The sequence below is a fragment of the Rhamphochromis longiceps genome, linkage group LG13, assembly GCF_057381845.1.
Source record: "Rhamphochromis longiceps isolate RC_006_pf linkage group LG13, R_longiceps_female_GT1.1, whole genome shotgun sequence".
NCBI classification, from domain to species: domain Eukaryota; kingdom Metazoa; phylum Chordata; class Actinopteri; order Cichliformes; family Cichlidae; genus Rhamphochromis; species Rhamphochromis longiceps.
Window position 1 is genome coordinate 29,655,397 of NC_140569.1, and position 23,216 is coordinate 29,678,612.

The following is a 23,216-nucleotide window of genomic DNA, read 5'->3' on the forward strand; positions in this document are numbered from 1 at the left end:
AACGAAGCGACTTTAATACATGAGGCTTGTCCCCGAATATCTTCAGACACCCCTGACGCTCACAATTCAAGAATTTCTTTCTCACCTATTACCGTTCTGAAATGAGTTGGACTTGTTTGAGGGTAGGAAATTCGTCCTTCGCTCAGATTTCTTCAGATTTAAAACTCTGGAAATGAACCACTTTTTTCTCTCGTCATAACTTTTTTTTGGATTTCCACAGAGACCTGAAAATTTCCATGACTGTTCACCAAAGCCTGCTGTCTCTTACGGTGAAAGAATGATATCGATACTCCAAATAGATTTCGAGTTACAAAGCGTTGTTTGAGGGCAAGTCAAGGCAGTTTTTGCTTCGCTCTACTCAGTTATGGTGCATTAGAAGTCAAATATCTTTAATAATTCATATTTTAATGATAAATTGTAAACACTGGAAGATTCCCCCATCTCTTCTGAACAAAACGGTGTAAGAATGACCGCTCTAGCCCCTACGGTTTGGAAATTATGGTCATTTGTTTGAGGGGAGTCCTCACTATGAGAAATAGGCTGCAATAATCCTGTGCCTCTCTGTGCTGCGTGTGTAAAAAGAGGCACATGTTTTGGCGGGAAAAAGTACACAGGCTCTCTGATTGGTGGATTCAAATTCAGCAGCTCCCAGGCTGACCTAGAAACTTACTTCTCTCTCCCTGTGCATTTTTTTGCTGATTTTTTCATTTAACAAGTATATTTGAGGGACCCTCAGCATGTTCAGCATTTTTTCAGCTGTCCATTTTGCTTTTCCAATTTTTCTGTTTAACTGATTACTATTGTGCTAAATCATACTATTTCTGCTATTTTATAAGATTTGTGCCTAATATAGTATTTCTGCTAAATTACAGTATTTCTGCTTTTTATACTATTTGTGCTAAAACATAGTATTTCTACTAAATGTAGTATTTATGCTTAATCATACTATTTCTGCTTTTTATGGGATTTGTGCCTAATATAGTATTTCTGCTTTTTATAGGATTTTTGCTCAAACATAATATTTCTACTAAATGTAGTGTTTGTGCTTAATATAGTATTTCTGCTTTTTATATGATTTGTTCTTAATATGGTATTTCTGCTAAATTATAGTATTTCTGCTTTTTATAGTATTTGTGCTAAAACATAGTATTTCTACTAAATGTAGTATTTATGCTTAATCATAGTATTTCTATATATTTCTGCCAGGTCCCCAGGCAGCCAATCCTCTGTGAGGACTGAGACATTCAAATTTTCAAATCAGGGCCTGCACGGTTTCCCAGCCAATCATATAAGTGTCCTGAGGCATTCAAATTTGCATATTGGGGCCTTCATGGCTTCTAAGCCAGCCAATCATATCTGAGGGCTGAGGAATTCAAATCCACAAATCAGGGCCTGCACAGCTTCCCAGCCAGCCAATCATATATGTGGCCTCAGCCATTCAAATTTGCATATTGGGGAATTCGTGGCTTCTAAGTCAACAAGTCATCCATGTCATATATCTCTAAAAATTCATATTTTAATGATAAATTGTCAACACTTGAAGATTCCCCCATCTCTTCTGAACAAAACAGTGTAAGAATGACCGCTCTAGCCCCTACGGTTAGGAAATTATGGTCATTTGTTTGTGGGGAGTCCTCACTATGAGAAATAGGCTGCAATAATCCTGTGCCTCTCTGTGCTGCGTGTGTAAAAAGATGCACCTGTTTTGGCGGGAAAACGTAAACAGCCACTCTGATTGGTGGATTTAAATTCGGCAGCTCTCTCCCTCTGTGTCTGTCTGTGTGTGTGTGTGTGTGTGTGTGTGTGTGTTTAGTGGGAGAGAGAGGACCCTGCCCTTATTTGGCAGCATGTCATTGTAGGATTTAAATTGAATATAGTTAGACTGGTTGACTGAATTGGATCTTGTGTGTGTGTCTCTCTGTGCATGTGTGTTTCCTCATGTGTGCATATTTGTAATTGTGTGGCTGTCATAAATTTTTTTGCAGATTTTTGTCATTTAACTAGTATATTTGAGGGACCCTCAGCATGTTCAGCATTTTTTCAGCTGTCCATTTTGCTTTTCCAATTTTTCTGTTTAACTTATTACTATTGTGCTAAATCATACTATTTCTGCTATTTTATAAGATTTGTGTTTAATATAGTATTTCTGCTTTTAATAAGATTTGTGCTTAATATAGTATTTCTGCTAAATGTAGTATTCATGCTTAATCATACTATTTCTGCTTTTATAGGATTTGTGCTTAATATAGTATTTCTGCTTTTTATAAGATTTGTGCTTAATATAGTATTTCTGCTAAATGTAGTATTCATGCTTAATCATACTATTTCTGCTTTTCATAGGATTTGTGCTTAATATAGTATTTCTGCTAAATGTAGTATTTCTGATTAATTATAGTATTTCTGCCAAATTATAATATTTGTGCTAAAACATAGTCTTAATTTAAAATTACAATATTCATAGTTCATCACAGTGTCTCTGGTAAATCACAATATTTCTGCTCTGTTGTACTATTTTTCTAAATCATAGTGTTTCTGTAATGTTTAAGTATTTTTGGCTAAATATATTCTTTCTGTTATCTTATACTATTTCTCCTAAATTCTTGTATTTTTGAGAAGTTATCATGTTTCTGGTAAGTTACAATATTTCTGCTAAATTCTGCTATGCTATTGTATTTCTGCCAAGTATTATGTTTCCTCTAAGATATTGCAGTTCTGCTAAGTTATTCCATTTTAGCAAACTTCTTTTGCTTCTGCAAAGTTTTTACAATTTCTGCAACTTTTCAGCTTTTTCAGCTAGTTTTTGCATACAGCTTCAGCTTTAAGCATCCACACTGCATTTTCGCAGGAAATGCAAATTTTTCTAGTTGTTATTGTTTTCCTTTTGATAATGATAGTGGCTTGTCCTTTGTGTTACCAAGTCTTATGCTTGTTGCTGTCATTCACTGCATCCAGCTGAACCAGCCGGTTGTGGATAACCTGGCCATTCGGGTATGCAGGGCGTGGGTATGCAGACCACTTTGAAAGGCCTTGAGATCACCATTGTTGGCGCTGTGTAAATAGAATGCATGTTTTTTTTTCTTGAATAAAATTTGTAGTGATTGAATATTTGGGTAATATCCCTCTTAGAGATGTTTTCCAAATAATTGCCATGTCTCACAGCTTCGGCTGACAGATAAAGTGGTCCATGTCTTCCATTTGATTCCTTTTTCTTCCGGTCCATTATTCTCTTATTGCCTCGACTTTAATGTCGAATCATTTCCTTTTTACCTGAGCCGGAGTCAGTGCTGCGGGGGGATACAACAGTAACCACATGGCTTATTGGAGCCCACGCATCATTTTTCTCTACTGTTGTTACTCCTGAGGAAACACTTTTGAAAAGTGTGCCTTCTCCGACTTCCACCTTGGAAATGGCTTGAATTTCTTCAGCAGTAAAATTATTATTGCCTTAGCTCTCTCAAACTTTACCACTTACTCCATGCATTCTCACTCACTATGTGTTAACAGACCTCTCTGCATTGGATCATATTTGTTAATAATCTCTGTCTCTCTTCCACAGCATGTCTTTTGTCCTGTCTTCCCTCCCCCTCCCTGAGGCTGGTTCTGTTGGAGGGAGTTTTTCCTTCCCACTGTCACCGAAGTGCTTTCTCATAGGGGTCATATAATTGTTAGGTTGTTGTCTGCATGTAATATTGTTGGGTCTACTTTATAATATAAAGCGCCTTCAGGTGACTGTCGTTGTGATTTGGCGCTGTATCAATAAAACCGAGTTGAACTGAATGCAAACAAAGGCAAATGTGTTGGCTTACATAGAGAAATGAGGGTGTGGCTCTGTGTAGATTTACCAACATACAGTGGTAGAAACAAAATTTGCCAGTGCACATGTGTCATGAACTCTGAGTCTCCACGTCGATTCCTCTTTTGCTCGAATTAAGACCCTGTTCTACACAAATATTAGTGAATGAGGCCCATTTTACTTCACAGAGTCTGGGACAGATCCCTCTGACTAAACAACCAACAGATTATTCTGCTAGTAGTGACCTAGTAACCTCAAATGTTTTAACATTTAATAATAAAGGAGGCAAGTCCAAACAACACGACCACACAAAAAAGTATTAATAATTATTGATATAAATTGTTAATAGCAAGAATTCAATGTCTAAAAACATTAAATTCAGGGGTTCAAAAACCCAGGACCATGACAGGGTGCCTTTGGATATGTTGTCAGTCTCACCATCTAGTATCAAAGCTAGACAGTTTCCTTTACTAACAGTATTATATTATATGCTGTTCTTCATCACTAGCTATAAGTTTAGCTGTACATGCTATGGTTATAGCTGGGCTGACCTTTATAATAACACTAGTAGAAATATTGCATGATGAGGCAAAACACATTTAAAATCCTTCTGATATCTGGAGCAGATTGCAGTCTTTGACGGTGAGAGGGGAGAATGAGTGTTCAGTTGAATGAGCGGACGTTCTGTCCATGGATGACCCAACTGAGACATGATAGGAGGAAATGTATACTGTCATAATGTTCCAGAGCACTTTTACAAAATATGCTTCACAATAAAATCCTTCTTGAGAAATGAAGCATTGATTTTGTGCTAACAGCATGATGCAGAAACATTAAGAGGACAAAGGAGCGCATCATGTGGAGGTTATATATGTATACTTATCAAACACAGGGAATTAAGTAGGGACTGCATCTTTTTTAAGCCTATCTTAAAAGATAAGGTTCTTAGAATTAAAACTAAAATCTGTACACACCAACCAACCCCAAACGGCTTCATTTTAGCTGTCTTACTATGACTTTCGAGCTGTCTGTCTGAACTGTGTAGCATCTTTCTGTGATTTTAGCTGTGGTTTAAACCTTCTTTTTGTATCCTTAGCTTTATAGCTTGCTGCCAGTCTGAGTCTTTAGGTATGTAATTAACTTTTCTCACCTACAGGCATGGATTTAGCCGTTAGCTTACTATGGTTACTAGGTTATTGTGACCCAGTAAGTAACAGTACAGCAGAGAGCACACACATAACTAAGTAAAATGAGGAAATAGAAAGCAAGTTGAAATGTGAATAGAACATAAAATGAAAACGAGAGCAATGTCTGGCACAGCCTTATGGACTTTATTGATTAATATTAGCATGGTGTAATGTGAGGCTTTGATAGCCTGAGGGAACTGTGTCATCACACTGTTATGCTATATAGCCAGTTTTCAGTTTTGATTTCTCACTTTATTCATCTCTTCGGCCCCGCCCATTGCTCTTTGATTTAGTTCCAGTTAAGACGTTGACAGGAAGTGCAAAAGAGTTTATCCAGGGTAAAAACAGACATAAGAACAAAGTACTGTGACACTGACATCATAAGCTAAAAACGAATGACCTTCTTCTGGAACCTCCGTCGCCCTTTCATATACCACAACAGTGTTCCTCTTAGATCTGCTTCAGATCTCAAGTAAACAGTTTGTGGTGTGTGTAGCAGAGAGATAAGTTTGTTTTTTTAAATTTGTTTTAAATAATGACAAGAACAACAGAACATCCAAGGAGAAAGGTGTCAAGTTCCACCACACCATGTGACTGACAAGTGGCAACTGGAATTACAAGCACCTGACAATGAAAAGCAGACAAAATCAGACAGAAAGAAGTGAGAAACAAAGGCAATCCAACGCCAGGTGTTGAGTTCAGGAAACTGTGTTCTGTACTGTAAGTCCAAACTTCTCAAGACAACTTTAGCACATTACATCCTACTCATAAGCAAGTGTGACTAATTATTGCATCTTTGCTTTGAAGTATGATTATTTTCATGTGCGTTTGCTTGGCTGAAAGGCAGCTGAAAGCTGGGTAATAATTTTCACATAGAAATTCTCTTTCTTTTTATCAAAAAGTACTCATGTGTTTTTTCCTGAACTTTTAATAGACAAACTCAGACTACCTTTACTTGTGTTTATACTTATGCATAATTTAGGAGCAAGTAAATCTGGATTCCAGGACAACATTTTAAAAAACAATAAAAAAAAAAAACAGAACCTCCCACAGATTAGCAAACTGAGCCAGAGGATTTGTTCATTTCCTTCTCCATTTTTGAGCTGAACTGAATTACAGCGTACGCAATCATACGTAAGTTATCAGCAGTGCTATATTTATTAGGATGGCCTGATTCTCTGGTTCTGACACCTTTATCGCTGGCTATTTAAATCTGAAAGTGTGCACTTCGGTCCTGACTGTTGGATTTAAAATGCACTATGGTGGTATACAGTGGCAAAATTACACAAATTGTGTTACTTGTCAGACTTGCTCCCGGGAGCCACATTAGCAGAGCCATACGGCCAAATTAAAATGGATTTTACTTTTACATTAAATTTGAACCTGTCCAAATTGATATGTATATGTGTCCCCAAGCACTTTCAGTCTGTTACACTATATTTTCCTCGTGTGCCACAAATTTTATTGTCTGTTGAGTTCAGCTTCTTACTCGGGTCCAGGGGCGGAGCGGGGGGGTGGCTTACGGGGCTTAAGCCCGGGTTGTTTTGTCAGAAGCCCGGGGTATTTTGGAGTGTAATTTTTTCATAGTTAGATGCCTGGCTGACAACTGTATAAAACAAAAAGTACACACAATATTCGAAGCACATAGTGCACACTGTGGGAATTTACGACTGTGCGTGAATCCCCCCCTGATATTGGTATGATCCAAGCTCAGGCACTAAGCGACTGAGCGAGGGGGCGGGGCAGCTGCTGCCCGTCAGTGCGCTGTTGGAGAAACGGAGCCAGCCATACTAAGGAGAGCTTAAGTTTGACCAGGTACCAAAGCAAATCATTCGTACCGTACAAATAATGTAAATATGACGGTGCATCATGAAAGATTGATATGAAACTGATCACTTGACCAATATTACCTTACTTGCTCTTCAAGTGAATCAACAAATGGCGAAATGAAAAGCCGAACAAATGCTATTTTTTTTAGAGAGTCTTAGCTTACGTGTGTTTATTTCATATTTTCAGTTCTTACCCTCCCCGACTAAATCGGTTTCAGTTATGTACTGAAACATAAGAATGGACATTCGAGGGTTCTTTCAAAGAAAAAACTCAGGTAAATGTTATTTTATATATTATGCTTTGTATGTTGTTCAGTATATTTCTATGCAAAACAAGAGGGATTTCAGTACACAGCAGGATATTCACATTTGTAACCAGATATTTACATACACTTTAGGGAGAAAACATAAAACATTTTTACTGTACAACATCAATTTAGAGTAAATTTTTGTTTTAGATAAATATTGAAATATATTTTGAATTAGTTAAATTTCAGAATAAAGAGAGACAGAGCTATTTTTATCACTTTCATCAAATTTAGGAGTACATGTACACTAAATTTATTGTTAATTAATAAGAAAACTCCAGACGATTCCATTCTGAGCTGAAGAAGCTTCTGATAGGTTAGTAGAGTCCATGTGAGTAAACTGGTGGCACAGCTGTGGATGCATATAAGGCAAAACACAGAGCCTGTTTCTTTGACATGGGAAAATCAAGAGATATCAACCAAAACACCAGGAAAAGAACTGTGGAGCTCCATAAATGTGGCTCAAGTTTGAATACAATTTGGTGCCATTTGCAATTAAGAAATACAGATAGTTTCTCTCTTTACTCTTAAAGTTAACAAATATGTTTTTTATATTTATCAATCTAAAAAAATAAACATTTAGTCTGATTTGATGTTACAATTAAAAAAGTGTTTTTATCTGAAGAGTAAATATCTGGTTTCAACTGTATATTTGATGATTGTCAGCACAAAGAGGGAGAGAGAGGAGAACGAGGACAGAACAGATGAACAAGAGCAGGTGAGACACACATGTTAGTCAAATGGTTGTTTACCAAAAGTATCACCGTATCATAGGTCCTCATGTATCTCGTACCTAGTGTTTCTTTTTAGGTTTGTTATTTTTCAAATTCTGTATTTATTAAGTTCTGCAGGCTTGTTTGCACAACAAGGCTAAATAATTATATAAACTTTTCTCAATCTAAATATTGTACTTTGGTAGAATTAAAAAATAAGTGTAGTGCAGGTCTATGATGATTTTTAGTGCTATCATCTAGTTCTGATTCTGGTTCTGTCTTGGTTAAGTCCTCAGTAGTCCTGATTTTGAACTGTTGTAGTCCTGTTTTAATTCTGGATCAGTTCTGGGTCTGGTTGAATTGGGGTTTAGTCCTCGTGTCTTGATACAGCCCCGATTTTGTTCTGCCTTGCTGCTTAATTAAAAAACTAGTTTAAGGTGTCCTGCACATGTGATATATATTTTTCCCTATATGAAGTCATTCTTTTTTGAACAGAGCCTATTAATCTTTCAGTCATTTCTACACCCCCCCCCCAAAAAAAAAAATAAAAAAAAAATCCCACATGCATACTACTCTTTGGGCTAAGCCCCGGGTGTTTCAAATGTCTGGCTCCGCCTCTGCTCGGGTCCACTGGGGTTATTAGGGGGTTAAACATTTTCATGTCCCGATCTCAGGAAGCACCCCAAAGCGTAAGCATCACTTCAACAACAGAGAGACTGTCTTTGTGTTGCCATGTCTGTGTGTGCTTGTGTTTCTGTATTTGCTCTGTGAGCCCGTATGAACGCATTTGCTCTGTTCTGCAGCCGTGATGCACTTTAGGAAAATTGCATGCATGAATATGTGCGTGTCATGGAACATCAACGCCTGTCTACTTGTATCAATTCAAGTGCCTGCAGGTGTGTGTTTGCCTGTGTTTTTCCCCCAATAGACACATGATGTAATTGTATCTGTGTGTCTGTGGGCACATGTGCATATTCACACACACACATGCTGAGGTGAATAGTACTCCACACCATCATCGTCCAGGATCCATTGTGTCTGGCTAAATGAGACCGAGCAGTAGATGGGAAGCTTTAGTGGTCTGCTAACAATACAGCACTGTATAACACAATACTATTAGGACACGCACTGGCACTCACTCAGCACTCTGCAGACACCCTATTGTAAATCCCATGAATAATAATTTAAGAGTGAACAAAGTTTGGGTCGCTCTCCCGGCTCAGCCATTGTTGTCCTTACAGAATTTAAAGCAAAAAAATGCTTTGTGTTCAGGGCTCGGCAGTAAATCTTAGCGTTGCAAATTGACAGCGTAATTATATAGTGCGGTGTAAAAGTAGGGCTGATAATTACAGTGTGTGTGTGTCAGTGTATGTGCTGTGTGTGATTAGGTGATGGTTTGAGGGAGAATGGAGGGATGAGATCTTGGCCCGCTCCTGTTATCGTGATTTAATTAAAACCAATCCCAGGGGCCGACCTGCGCACGTGTGCTGAGTGTGTCCTCATTGGGGTTTGGAACGATACAAGCCTGCAATCGCTATAGCCTGCTATTGTGTCACTTTCTCTAAACATTTAACAAACAGCATCTTGCGCAGAGGGTCTAAATACAGTGTATGTGCGGGTGAAGTGGGATAATGACTGGGGACTGGCAGGGTGGTATTATTTGGTCAGTGTGATGAATTATTTGCTCTCGGGTCAAATGGAGCTCGGAGGCTGATCACTAGTCTGATTGGATTTTTACACAGGAGATATGAAGATGTAAACAGATTGATGGGGATGTCTGCTTTGCTCTCCATTAAGTGGATTATAAATATAAGGACCAATTTGGAATGAAGTGCTCTCTTCAGAACTCACACACCTCGCACACGCTTTTTCATTCATGCCGTCAAAGTTGTGGAGTAACATCGGTTCACTCTGTGCTAAAGTTTGATCACGACTTAAAGGCTTTCTTTCTGTTGCCAACACAAAGTTGACAAAACAAGGTTAATGTGTGTTGCATCAACAGCATGAAGTGATCAATGAAACCAATAAACCTGATGACATAAACAGGACACCTGTCATTGCCAGTAACTGTCTGCTCCAATTATAACAATCTGAAATCCCTAAAACCAAAAATCTGGCTACAGTTTAGGATTTAACGCTGATTTCATATATTAATAACAGAAAAACATGGAAGTAGCTTCCGTCTGAGAATTAAAGCCAATCCAGAAAGTATCCGGCAGCCATGCAGCTGTGGATTATTACTGCAGAGTGAACATTATCTTTGAAGAACATTACTTTTGAACCAAGTGTACTAATACAGCTAACATCAGTGCTGCTTGTTAGGCTAGTATAGCTAATATTCTCATTAAATCAATTAGATGCCTTATTCCCATTCTCTATTTTTTGTTTCCCATTTTTTGAACTATCCAATTACAATATGATCACGTGACACTTGAACATTGAGCTTTCCATACTCCGCCTTAAATAAGACTGTTTGTTCAAACCTCCATTAGAGCTGCAACTAGGGGGCAGTGGAGCCGGCTGTAAATATTGTAAACAAGGCAAAACATTCAAACGGAAAACTTTAGCAAACAGTTACTTATTGAAACATCCTGTATGGGGTCATGTATGTGTCCACCTGACAGTATAGGTCCAAAAATCAGCTTCCTTTTAGCTTTGTTTTGGTTTCGAGAGACTCATGAGAGAAATGCTCCACTAGCTTCAGTATGTAAATGTTTACTTGATGTTTATTTCTGGCAGGTGTTGCAGTTATTAATAGGACTTTTTCACCTCTGACAGCAACTGCCTGCTGCAAGTCAAGCAGAATGATGAGAATGAACTAAGTCAGTAGACTTCAACCAGCTAAAAGACACTAAAAAATCTGCAGACAAGCCAAGAAGTCTGATAATTCTCTTAAGATCAAATGAAAACGACCAGTTTGGGGTCAGACACAGTGGCTTTAGTCTTTGTTTAAAGCGGACACCTTAAGTGTTAAATCAATAAAACCAAAGCAAGGGCCAAAAACATCTTTTCTACAATGGCCATTTGAGGCCAATAGCAAGTCAGTCCCCACAGATGTTAAAATATCCAAATGTACAATAGATGTACATTTGGATACTTTTATGCTGGCTGTACATGGGACACACTGGGCAACACCTTTTAACCTTTGGATTCAAGGGTTTTCAGTTCCATTGCCACAGTGTATAAATTCAAGCACATATTAGTGCAGTCTGCCATTAAAACATTTTCTGGCATAAATGTCCTGTATCTACTACTATTACTACCTCTACTACTACTAATAATAATAATAATAATTATTATTATTATTACACTCTTATCCTTTTGTCCTTGTAAGTGTTGAATTCCTCCAAAATGAGCTCAGCAGTTAGATTGGGCACTCAGGCTGCTATTTATTCTTTGGAAAAATATAATAGAAGTCATAGTAAGGTAGTCCTGCATAACATAGTCAATCACTAAACTGGTTTGTGCAATGAATGAATTCAGACATCTATTTATTTATACACTACATAGACAAAAATAAGGGTCCCAAAAGGGCCACACGTCTTAATCTTTGAATTCCACAGGTTTATTCTTTTCATTTATTTATGCCACAGGTGCATAAAATCGAGCACCTATTCACGCAGTCTGTTTTTACAAACATTTTGGAAAGGATGAGTTGTTGTAAAGAGCTCGCTGTATTTGAGTGTTGTGTGCCATGATTGCAACAAGTGAGCTTGTGAAATTGCTTTCTTCCCAGATATTCCATGATCAGCTGTAAGTGCTCAGGAACCAGAGAAATTCAGCCATGAAGTGGGGAAAGTGGGGATGCCAACTATTGAGGTGCACAGTGTGTAAAAGTCACCAGTGCTCTGCTGACTGAGTAACTGCAGTTTCAAACCTCCTCTGGCATTAACATCAGCACAAAAACTGAGCACTGGGAGCTTCAGGGCATGGGTTTCCATTCTGTAGGTGTAATGTGTAGATGGCAGCAGCTGCTGCTTTGACTGATAGGTGTGCCGGCACAGGTAGGTAACCAGCAGCTGTCATCTGAGGAGTGTTTCTAGAATCTGCTTTATTTAAAAAACATCAGCTGCCCAGTTTCCTGGCGCCTCCGACTTTTTTTTTCACCCCTCTGGCTTCTTTAAATTCAAATTCCTCCCAGTCTGTTGCTGTTCAGCACTGTTTTACAGCGCTCTACAATCCCATGTGGTGATTTCTCCGGAACAAACAATCAGTCAAAGTAGCACAGCAGGTCCTATGTGGAGGTCTTACAATCAGAACATTAAATTGGAAGGATCGGATCTCATTTTATGGCAAATTAATCCATGAAAAAACAGAAGCTCAACAGAAAAGCTGTCTGATCTAAGCAGGTAAATTCAGGACACAAGGAACACGGAGTAATGTTTTCTGTTTGGTTTCCTGCTTTGATGAAAGCCAGCAGGCCGAAACACTCCAACTGGCTTTAACTGTTTTGTAATCAATGAACTCGTCAATAAAACCTTTTGAAGCTTCCAGAAAGAAGTTAAAAAAGCAACCAAAGTTGCATAGTCACCTCTATTATCTGACTCAGCACACCCACAGATTCAGAGTGAGTGCAGTGGCATTTCTGCAAACCTGTTTTACAGTTTCATAGCCCCACATGTAATGGCCAATTTCCTATTCAAATAACTCTGCTGTGTAATCCACAATTTGGCAACGAGTGGTAAGAGTTAAACCAACAGATGGATGACACGTGACCTGAATTCTAAAGCCTCACAGTGACTGATACAGTATCTATCAACTGTAATGATACATTTAACCAGCTGATTTGATTTTAAAGCGCTTGATGATCACGCCTGGTGCAGATCTCTTTTAAAACTATGACTAAGATACAGACAGAATGAGACACTTGCACAATCTACTTCTCATAGCTCCATTGGTCACACTGTAAAGGTAATGCTGAGTCAGACTGGCTGCAAACATGATTTAGCTTTTCTACACTGCAATTTCTTGTTACTCATTGCCTGACATATACACCGATTAGTTGCGACAGGTCATTTGGAAAAAGTCGTACAAGTTCTACTCGCTGGCAGCAAATAAATCTGTGGTTCGAGTAATAGTGAGTCAGTAATAAAATTGTATAAATCTGGATAAATTAATGACAAACATACTGGCTGGCTACAAGCAACCTTACTGAATAAACCACATATATGTAATATGTATGCCACATTATTGCCTTAAGAAAATTAAGTGAAGTCAGCACAAGAGAAGTGGGTTATACCTGTTATCTTGAGGGGGCACTACGGTGCTTAGGCTAAGTCACATGAACTTAATGTAATATACCAAAGGAGCAATGTTATAAATGTTAAGCCACCTCACAAAATGTCACTATGAATGTTTAGATGCTTTGTATAAATTTTGGAATAATTATGCTCAGTATGAATGTTTTCTATTGCGTGACAAGGAACTTCCATGTGTCCCATACACCGCACAGCCACAGGAACACTGGTTTTACTAAGAGTTTAATAAACAAGAATGCTGATACTGTTCTCGGCAACACAAAAACTAGAAAATGCCCATAAGAAACGCAAATCTAAACAACAAATATCTGGGAAAAAACTGATCCCAACAACTTTAAAGTTTGAACATAAGAATAACATTTTTTTTAATTATATAACTTATAGTTTTTCTTTTAAACCCCCCCCCCATAAAGAAGTCACTGACAGAGAAGACATATGAACCTGTCTGCATATCTGTGTAGCTCAAAAGATATCCTTGATTTCTTTCTATAGTTAAGTACAGCATCTTGCTTTAATGGCCAGACATTTTGCTAGTAATAAGGGAGCCACAGACATTTGGTTAATATAATAAAATGTGTTAGATTTTTATTGTGAAATGTATACTTGAACTCTTTGCCATGTCAGCTGACTGTCCACATAGGACACATTCAGTTTAACAATTCATCTTTTAGATTTTGGAACTTGAGCTGTCTGCGTCCTCCCTTTGGACCATTTGAGCTTAAACCAACTTATTCATGCCAAATTCATTAAATGGATCTAAACCTTTAGCTACTTTTCTTTAAAAAAATATAAAACACTAATCCGGATCCATATATCTCTCTGGATGTGGGGACATGGATGGTAGAAGCTCGTTATATTTATGTCCGACCAAGTAATCCTTGCGCTTTAGCTGATGTACAGATTGCCTCTTACCTGCCATGTCGGTGGCAAAAGGTCGGTCTGGCCTCCAGCCAGTGTACCAGCCCACAACTTTACCCCCAGACACCAGGGGGCGCTCATATGCTCTGCCACCCACAAATCCCACAGGCCAAATGGATACACCTCGAGTACTACGCATCTGCAAAAAAAAGAGAAGGGAATGGGATTTAGTGATGACTTCCTGCATGCGACCATTATCACAGAATGTGTGAAATGTAACTATTTGAGAGTTATTTAAAAACAGCAGGAGCAATGCTCCAATGTTAAAAGTCCATTTAATGTAGTTGTAACGACTCTGACCCCATAGAAGACCACATTTTTTTATCTGCACAATCGCTTTGCTTGCTAATCACAATACTTGTTCTGCAATAGGAAATCAGACACAGTGTCGGAGCCTACAGGCGACATCCACCCTGAGGAGACGTCAAAGGCCCCAGAAAGTTGGAGACTGGGCGTGTGGTGTTGACTCTGAAATTAATTACTTTTGTGTCAGTTTGCATAAGCGATTAGACATCTTTAATTTCAACTGAAATGTGGGTGAGAGCAGCATGCAGAGAGTCTGTGGCTAACTGAATGAGACTAAATGAAAGTGTGCAGCGCGGAGCTGCCTTCCATTTTCACAGTGAATGAATTTGCACACAGCCCGAAGCAGTGCAACAAGAAATGAGACGAGGAGAGAGAGATAAAAGACTGGCGATGTGTGTGTGTGTGTGTGTGTGTGTGGTGGGGGAGAGGTTGGACTGTGCAAGGACCACTGAGTTTTTGTGTTCAAGTATGAAACATCTGTATCTTGTCTTTGTGTATGGATGCATATGTGTCTGCGTGACATTCCATTTTCCACCCCTGGCCACCCTGAAGCCGTTCATTGAGACAGTGCTCCTCATCGCTCACCCAAACAGCCTCCAGCCAGTCGCTCATGAGAAAGCAACAGAACAAAACCAAATCAGTAAGCAGCACTGCATTACTGCAGCCAGACATCACACAGAGTTCTAGCTTTTAAAGCCACGGGAAGCCAAGTGTATATATAGAGAGGATTTACAGCTCTTTGCAAACTTCTAAGCAGGAGGAGACTTGGCACTGTGCAAAGAATAGCTGAGAGCATATGGGCAGTAGACAAATAAAAAATACTCTGAAAAGTTCATGTTCACTAAGGTATTTCATATAGAATAATTCTGAATAAAGTGAATATTTCTACCTTGTTTTAACCTTCTGAGGTCATCATAGGTAGTAACCATAATCCTAACATCTGGAGAAGAGGGGAACCTACTTATTATAAATTATTATTTTCTTTGTTCCTTAATTACTAGGAGTTGGGAGAACAATTGCATAAAAACTAAATTATATTTCCTACTTGCTTAAATTTAGGGTTAGGGTTGGTGGGGTCATCACCAGTGACGGTTTCACACTTAGAGATTTTCCATGGAGTTCCACAGAGGGGAAAATTCTTTGTACCTGTCCCTGGTACTAAGCCCATACTGGTCACTACTCACCTGATGGATGGAGGTGAATCAGCACAAGTAAAACTGATAGCCTATTAAATTTGTGTTAACAGTTAATATTGATGTTTTAGTTGAGGGGTGGAGGGGCTGTCAATCTGCTACTGACAGCCTAATTAAAGAATGTCCTCCTCAGGCAAAACACATATTGAGCTCAGTGACTGGAGTTCTGAAACTGAATGAACTGAACAAACTGAAAGCTGCTACTGATGACACCATAAAATGTTGGATAAGATTTTAGCACAGTTCTCAAATGTTGTGCATGTAAATGTTGTAATATTAAAGTCAGTTTATCACAAAACTGATTTTTCTGCTCAGATCTCAGGGTTCATTCAACCCATTAAATTAACCTTGCATAACTAGCATAGTAACAGATGTCCCAGCATGCACTGTATGAGGCACTCTTCTTTAACAGAAATAAACAGGTGTGTGTGTTTCTATATGTGTTTTTTGTGTTTAATACATAGAAAGATAAGTCCTGCTGCACGTGTGCACAATAATAAAAGGTGATGAAGCTTTGTATTGAATTCACTACTGAAATGAGTTAACCACTTCAAACTAAAAGCCCATTTTAATTAAGCTTCAGTGGATTTGCAAGTTCAAACAAGTAGCAACCTGAGCAGTTCAATAAATTACAAATCTCAATCAAGCAAACAAAGAGTATACACAAGGCATGACATCTAACAAAGACAGCATTCATTTTCATGTAGCTTTATCACTTCATACATATCACTACATATATATAATATAACCTCAACTGACTTGTATCAATGGCATCGTATTACAGCACCACACTCAAATTCAGTGAGCTCTTTACAACAACCCTTCCTTTCCCAAATGTTTGTAAAAGCAGACTGAATCACTAGGTCTTGATTTGATACACCTTTTGCAAAGGGACTGGAAACACCTCTTAATTTGAAATAAGAGGAAAAAATGGTGACCATGCAAAATATGATTTTTTGCCATTTTTCAAGTGGTCTTAAACTTTTGATCGGGACTGTATCTTAGCACTTTATCCTCTGCTCCAAAAAAACAACAACAACAACAACAACACAGCACCTAAAACACTAATTTTATTTTATTTTATTTATATAGCCCAAATCACAACAACAGTCACCTCAAGATGCTTTATACTGTAAGGTAGAGACCCTACAATAATACAGAGAAAGCCCCAGATGACCTCTTACAGGCAAGCACTCAGCCACAGTGGGAAGGAAAAACTCCCTTGGCCAGAACCAGGCTCAGGAAGGGGCAGCTGTCTGCCACGATTTGTTGGGGAAGATGGGAGAAAGACAGGACAAAAGAAACGCTGTGGAAGAGGGCCAGAGATTAATAATAACTAATGATTAAATGCTGAGTGCTGTGTAGACACACAGTGAGTGAAAAGACTATTATAAGCTTGTTCAGTCAGGGCGGCCACGTCCATCTGTTATCTGCTGTCTAATGCAAACTTCCAGTGATCCACTCAAAGATTTCAGAGCAGCAAGAACAAAAGTTTTAATGGGCTGGCAATCTTTGTTGTGTTCCAGCATAGCAACAGAAGCAGAAAACATGGAATATGACATTTAGTTATACAGTAGTGTCAAAGATAATAAGTGTACCTTATTCTTCTTCCAGTAAGCACGCCTAGACCTAAGATTCCACAGCATGAGAGGAAGAGGATAAGCTGAACATTTAGTTAGTGGCTGACCTCACTCTGACAGAAAAGAGAAAAGCGGCTTCTCGCTTCCCTTCCTCTTCCTTCCCTTTCATTTCTCTTCTTTCCATCTTTTTCCACCCCGCACCCTAACACCTCATCTCCTGCTTGGGGCCCCTGTGCATCACCAACAGCTTTGAAGCCCTTTCCCCATTAATACTGTGGCCCCTTGAGTTTGCCTGTGCGACGCTAAAACCCTTCCCCCTTGTTCCTCTTTTGCTGCTGTCTGCCTTTCTCTCTCAGGTCATTTTTCAAAGACTCGGCTCCTCTGCTTTGTGAAAACACAGATGAAAAGAAAAGGAGAGGAGGTAGAGAGCAAGGCAGGCTCGGTGTGTTCGTCGTTCCCAGATAGTTCCTGGAGTACGATCGTTAATATGGCTTAGCAGTTAAGTCCCAGTTTGACTGCTAAGGATCTCCTGGTTTTGAATGCAGCACTTCAAAGCTCAGTACAGTTTGACACATTATTAGAGAGCGCTGGATTGAACTTCATGCAAACATATTTAGAATCTGCAGCTGGATTTACAGCAAGCCCAGTGTTTTTTCTTCTAACAATAACACTTTGAAGACCAAGATTTGATTTTCTTTTAGAACACACGTTTAGCTTTAGCCTGCCTTTACTAACCAGATTTTCCACCACAAAATGTCTATCTTTAGGTTTTTAAGTGTTCACAGGGGGCTTTACAAGTCACAATCAGTCATTTTCAGACACTTTCAAAGTGCATTCTCATTGTTTTTTTACAAGCTTCTTGCTGTTTTCTTAAGTATCATGCAAATGCCGTGGAGAAAACACAAAACCGCTTCATTTGTGTCCTCAAGAAAGGTCACGTCTCCTAGATTATTATTTCTGCGTGAGAAACAGCTCCCAAAGAAAATCTATGCAATGCTCCATATCAGAAGAATTTCACCAAACTGTAACTTTCTAATGAATATTTATCACATCAGCTGGAACAGAGCTACAAATAGCAAGGTTAGAAATCACTATAGAAAACTGTATTAAACCTAACCTTATGTGATAGCAAACCAGTTACAGCCCTACAGTAAATTTTGCCATGGACTATGTCCTTGGCACAATTCATTGTCAAACATTCAATCAGTCGGCATTTCTGCACGATAAATGTGTTTACCCATCGTTTGATTAGTGAGTTTCTCAGTCACTACATGTGATACAACACACACCTACTGGGTTCACTCAGAACGTGTTTTCAGCCAGTCACAGACCAAGGCATTGTCTCCCACACACAGACTTTACTTGGGCAGTCTGCCTGTGCAGAATAATGGCTGTTCAAGCATATTTTACAACATCTTTTTGTTTTTTTAATGAATCAGTATGCAAATCTTCAGAGGCTGCTAACCAACTTCTCTGGTACTTACAGTCTCATTTTGCCTTATTGGACAGTTGATGGTGGCAAAAATGAAAAATATGCCAACAAAATACAATCTGCATGTTTTTAATGAATGTGTGCTCACATATGAGGCTTTTCAGGAGTGCTGGATGTTTTTTCTTTCACATTTTAATCCATCCTTTATCTGTCCCAAATGACAGAGTCTGATTTATTTTGATAAGAAAAATCAGTGAAAATTTCAGGCTTTTGTATTTAATAGACTTTGAGATCAAAACATTGCCTCAGATTTCAACGTGCAACAAAAAGGCCTGAAGATGGCTCAGCTGGGCATTTTTCAAAAAAATCTGCCTTGAAAAGTATTTGATACATGAAGCTAAAATTTCACAGTAATCCTTATAAATGTTCACATTTTCTACCATATAATTTTTATGGAAATCAGAGGTGGTCGAGCAGAAGGCTCGTTTGATTTGAAACACAAACAAACAAAACTTAAGTGGATCGCTGAAACCAAAATACACATTACATCACACTTAAGTTATTATTATACGTGCATGGCGGAATTGTTCTAAATTAATACCAAAAATGTACTTGGCTGTATAAATTTAGATCTTTAAGCATGTTAAAACGTTACTGAACATTGCAGAATTTCCTAAATTCAAACACCAGCATCAGATCGGTACTCGATATCTGCAGATCCCAGATGCCAGGGTTTCCTCATCATATTGGAACAGGAAAGAAAATGCTTTGCACTCACCCTAACACCTCTGTTCTGCAGAATTTTGTTATTAAATTGTCAATTTTGCCTAAAATTGGTTTTAAAAGTGTCTGTGTTGGTTTAGAGGAAATCAATTCACATCTGCTGCTTGTTTAGTCAGAAACTCAACAGCTGAGCGAAATATGAGTATGACCAAGTTCATATTGATGTTGGAAAAAAAGGAGTAAGAAGTCAATAATCCATTATACAGCCTAGTTAAAATACATCTGTCTAATATGAATGCTGGTTGAACCTCTGCATACTGAAGTAAATGTTCTTGATGTCGGTTTATAGCTTTCATTCGTCAGGTCGAAGTGGAACCGTGTCCAGACTGTGGACTTACGTGTTACAGGGAATCTGTTGATCTAGAGGGGCATAATGAATTGATTCAGAATAAACACGTGACCTTCAAGATTTCAAGCAGGAATCAAAATCAAGTTTTTTACATGATATTATATGTGTATGATAAAAAAGATCACAGCAGCTCTGGATCCCTGAAATGCAGTCTTTTGGTTGGCGAAGGAAACAGCCAAGTACAGATGCTGTCTCAATTTTCATTTTCAACACGGCGCAGTGCTTCCTATCAACAACAGTTCAATGTCAAAATGTTTGCTGGGAGCCAAACAAAGCTGTGGGGTGACAGTGTTTCAACAGATGGTACATTATTCTGCTCAGTGGAAACTGCTTTAGCGCATGCTGGGTTTTCATGCCATCGTCTGCAGACTGCTGCTGCCATGGAAAAAAGTTTGCAGCACAAACTTAAACCTTTATTTGCACAGAGAAGGCTGGCTGAGCGCACAGGACACACTGTCATTCCCCGATGCCCTTTCGGCAGATGAATCAAATAATGTGACAAAAAGAGGCACAAACAGAATAGCAAACAGAAGGGAGGCTTAGAAAAAGGCAGGTACAGCACGAGTCTGGTGTTTTGAGCTTAACGTGAACTTTCAGGTCACTGCACACGTCCACTTGCAAAGTGAAGTTTCTTTTCTGTTTCCCAGCGTACCCCTGACTAGTCTCAGCAGATGGCTGCATATGCCTGAGCCTGCTTCTGCCAGAGGCTTTTTCCTCTTAAGAGGGAGTTCTTCCTTCCCACTGTCGCCAAGTGCTGCTCATAGGGGATCGTCTAAATGTAGGGCTTTTCTCTATAATATGATAGGATTGTGTTGTTGTGAATTTAGGCTACTGTAAATAAATAAAACTGAGTTTAAACTGAAATTGAGTGAATTAAAAGCAGTTTTTTCTAAAGCATCAATGAGTCCTACACCTTTTTAAGTTCACCAGAGTTCCATCACCATGTAAAGGAGAGATGACAGTTCCCAGACAAGGCCTTTTCAGACAGATACAAACTGTGTCTTACATCTCCGGTAATGAACCAAAAAGCAGAATGAAAGGAAAGAATAAAAGCAGAGGCAGCAGCATGTCTATAGTGACCTCCAAAAATAATTCTCCTTTCACATCTCAAAGAAAAGCTGAATTCTAACCACAAATGCAAAAGCAAACTTTTTAGTGTGTGTGTGACCCTGTCACAGTGCAAGTATGCAAATTACTATAATCTGCGTTGCTGGATTTTTGGAACAGCATTAGGAAACAATTTGATGCATGGCATTAAAGGATACTTGTAATTTAATGAGTGTAATTTAATGGCCTCAGCCACATGGTATAAGGCACATCACCCCTCTAAATGTAAATTTAATATCTTATATCGTGTAAGATGCAAATTCCAGTTATTTAAGAACTTGATGCACTCATCAGATTAGTTAGGTCAAATAATTATGGGAAGTGGTCCTGGCGTGCTACACAAGTCAGGGTGTCTTGCATAAATCATGTAAGTTATTGTAACAAAAAACATCCAGCTTCGTTACAATACATCATCACGATTGACCAAATTAATCTCTTTGACTTCCATCACCTCTTCACATCTACAGTAAGTTAAGAGGAAGATCATTATTAGTGTGTACCTAAACTGCTTCCTCCTTTCTGTTGCTGTCTACTAGAAGAGTAAACACTGCTGCTCCCACTGGTTAGCATCAGAAATATTGGTTAAATGCATATTTATTTTCATAATGCATGAATACATTGTGCACAGGTGTGCACAATAATCTGCAGGGAAACAGACTGCTGGTGCTGGCCGTGCTTACATTAGCAACAGTCAGCAAACTAAACTGATGCCGTGAGTCTGCGGTCTTTTAAAAGTTTTAGCAACATTACAAATACTCTTTGAGCAGTAGTAGTATCAGCAGTACTTGTGTACTTGTTCAACCTCGACCATTAGACTGGGCTCAATGTGACTGCAAGGCCATCTTACTTTTAGAATAGTCTATATTAAAACTATTTTTAGGTAGTAATAATAATAAAGTCACCAGGACCATCATGATATCGTATACTGAACATTATTGACAATTATTGTATATTTCAACTATTTGCTCCAGGTTGATTTCTTTCTTAATGGGAGTTGCCGATATAAGAGTAGGATTTGATAAATGCGTGTATGTGCTAGGAGGCTGAGGGATAGCTCAGTATTTTTTACTTTCAATTTAAATCACTACTCTGTTTGGTTTAGGTGCTGAAACATTCTTGGTTAGATTCAAAACTACTTGGTTAGGTTTACAAAGATGTGGTTTTTCTGGGTTAATGTGCTTCTTGTCAGCAGTCGCTCTGCTCGTGGACAGCACTAGTGCTAAAAACCAGTGTGTCAGAAACCAGATGTCAAAGGAAAGTGTGTCTGTAAATGAGCCACAGCGGCAGATTTGACGGCGCTAATTGACGCTCCAGGGAGACAGCAGGCTGGAGAACGAGCTGGACCTTGTTGAGGGTCAGTCAGTAAACTAAAGCACCTGCAAGTGCCCCATTGGCAAAGACAAATCCTGCCATATGGATGGAAAAACACAAAATTGCACGCAACTATGCATCTGTTATGACAAAACACCAAGCCAGTAGTTTATTTGCAGTCAGCACTTGTATGCTTATGTGGTCATTTTCCATAACAAAATCGAAATGACAAGAACGAAAAGTGAGTATTTTTTTAACTCTGATGTGGAGTACTGAAACATCAAGACACACAGCAGTAATAATAATAATAATAATAATAATGGATTGCATCAAAGAGCTTTACAATTCCACTATTCATTCACTCTCACATTCACACACTGGTGGAGGCAGCTACGGTTGTAGCCACAGCTGGCCTGGGGCAGACTGACAGAAGCGAGGCTGCCATATCGCGCCATCGGCCCCTCTGACCAAAGTGCAGCACAATGAACAAAAAACATACACAGCAGCCGATGCAGCAGACGTTTGGGCACAGAAAAAGTTAGCAGGCTCGATATGGGGCAGTCCAGTGTGCCTTCAACACATCTGACCACATCTTCTGAAATTAACGATGAACAACTGTTAGACTTCATATACAGACTGTCATACAGGAACTTCTTAGGTGTCTCACTTGGCAGCTCTAACTGCAGCTCTGCATTCAGTCCTTTATTGCTTAAATGCATCAAGCGTACTGCCAATTTAGGAGTAAACCAGAGAAAGCTCACTCCATCTTTTATGAAACAGTTTTCTGTCATCTCTTAATTTTTAATACTAACAAAAGCACTTTGTTCCTATTTCGAGCTCTTATTGTTCGGAGATATCATATATTTATCTGGGAAAATTCTTGTGCTGAAGTCCTGTTTCACTCAACGGCTTAAAGACTCACCAACAGTGCAGCAATCCTTTGAGAGCATTGACTCAAAGAAAAATATCTATAAAACACTGAATGTAATCCTCTGCACAGAAGGCTTCTATTTTAGGGAGTGTAGAGAATGTGTATATGAGTGAGTGCGCATGCTTTTTAATGTGTGTTTTCCACTGGAAGGTGAGTAAATCCATATTGTCAAAGCAATGTGCAAATAGTTTGTACACTAGGAAGGAAAGAATACACAC

The 23,216-nt window shown here is 38.8% G+C and overlaps 1 protein-coding gene across 1 annotated transcript in view; it reads right to left on the bottom strand.

Annotated features, from left to right (window-relative positions):
• The window catches only part of b3gat2 (beta-1,3-glucuronyltransferase 2 (glucuronosyltransferase S)), a 62,207-nt gene that overhangs the window by 20,890 nt on the left and 18,101 nt on the right, over nt 1-23,216 (bottom strand). The window contains exon 2 of the mRNA XM_085428977.1: nt 14,001-14,145. Coding sequence (XP_085285103.1) covers nt 14,001-14,145 — 145 coding nt within the window. The remainder of the gene's footprint in view (nt 1-14,000; nt 14,146-23,216) is intronic.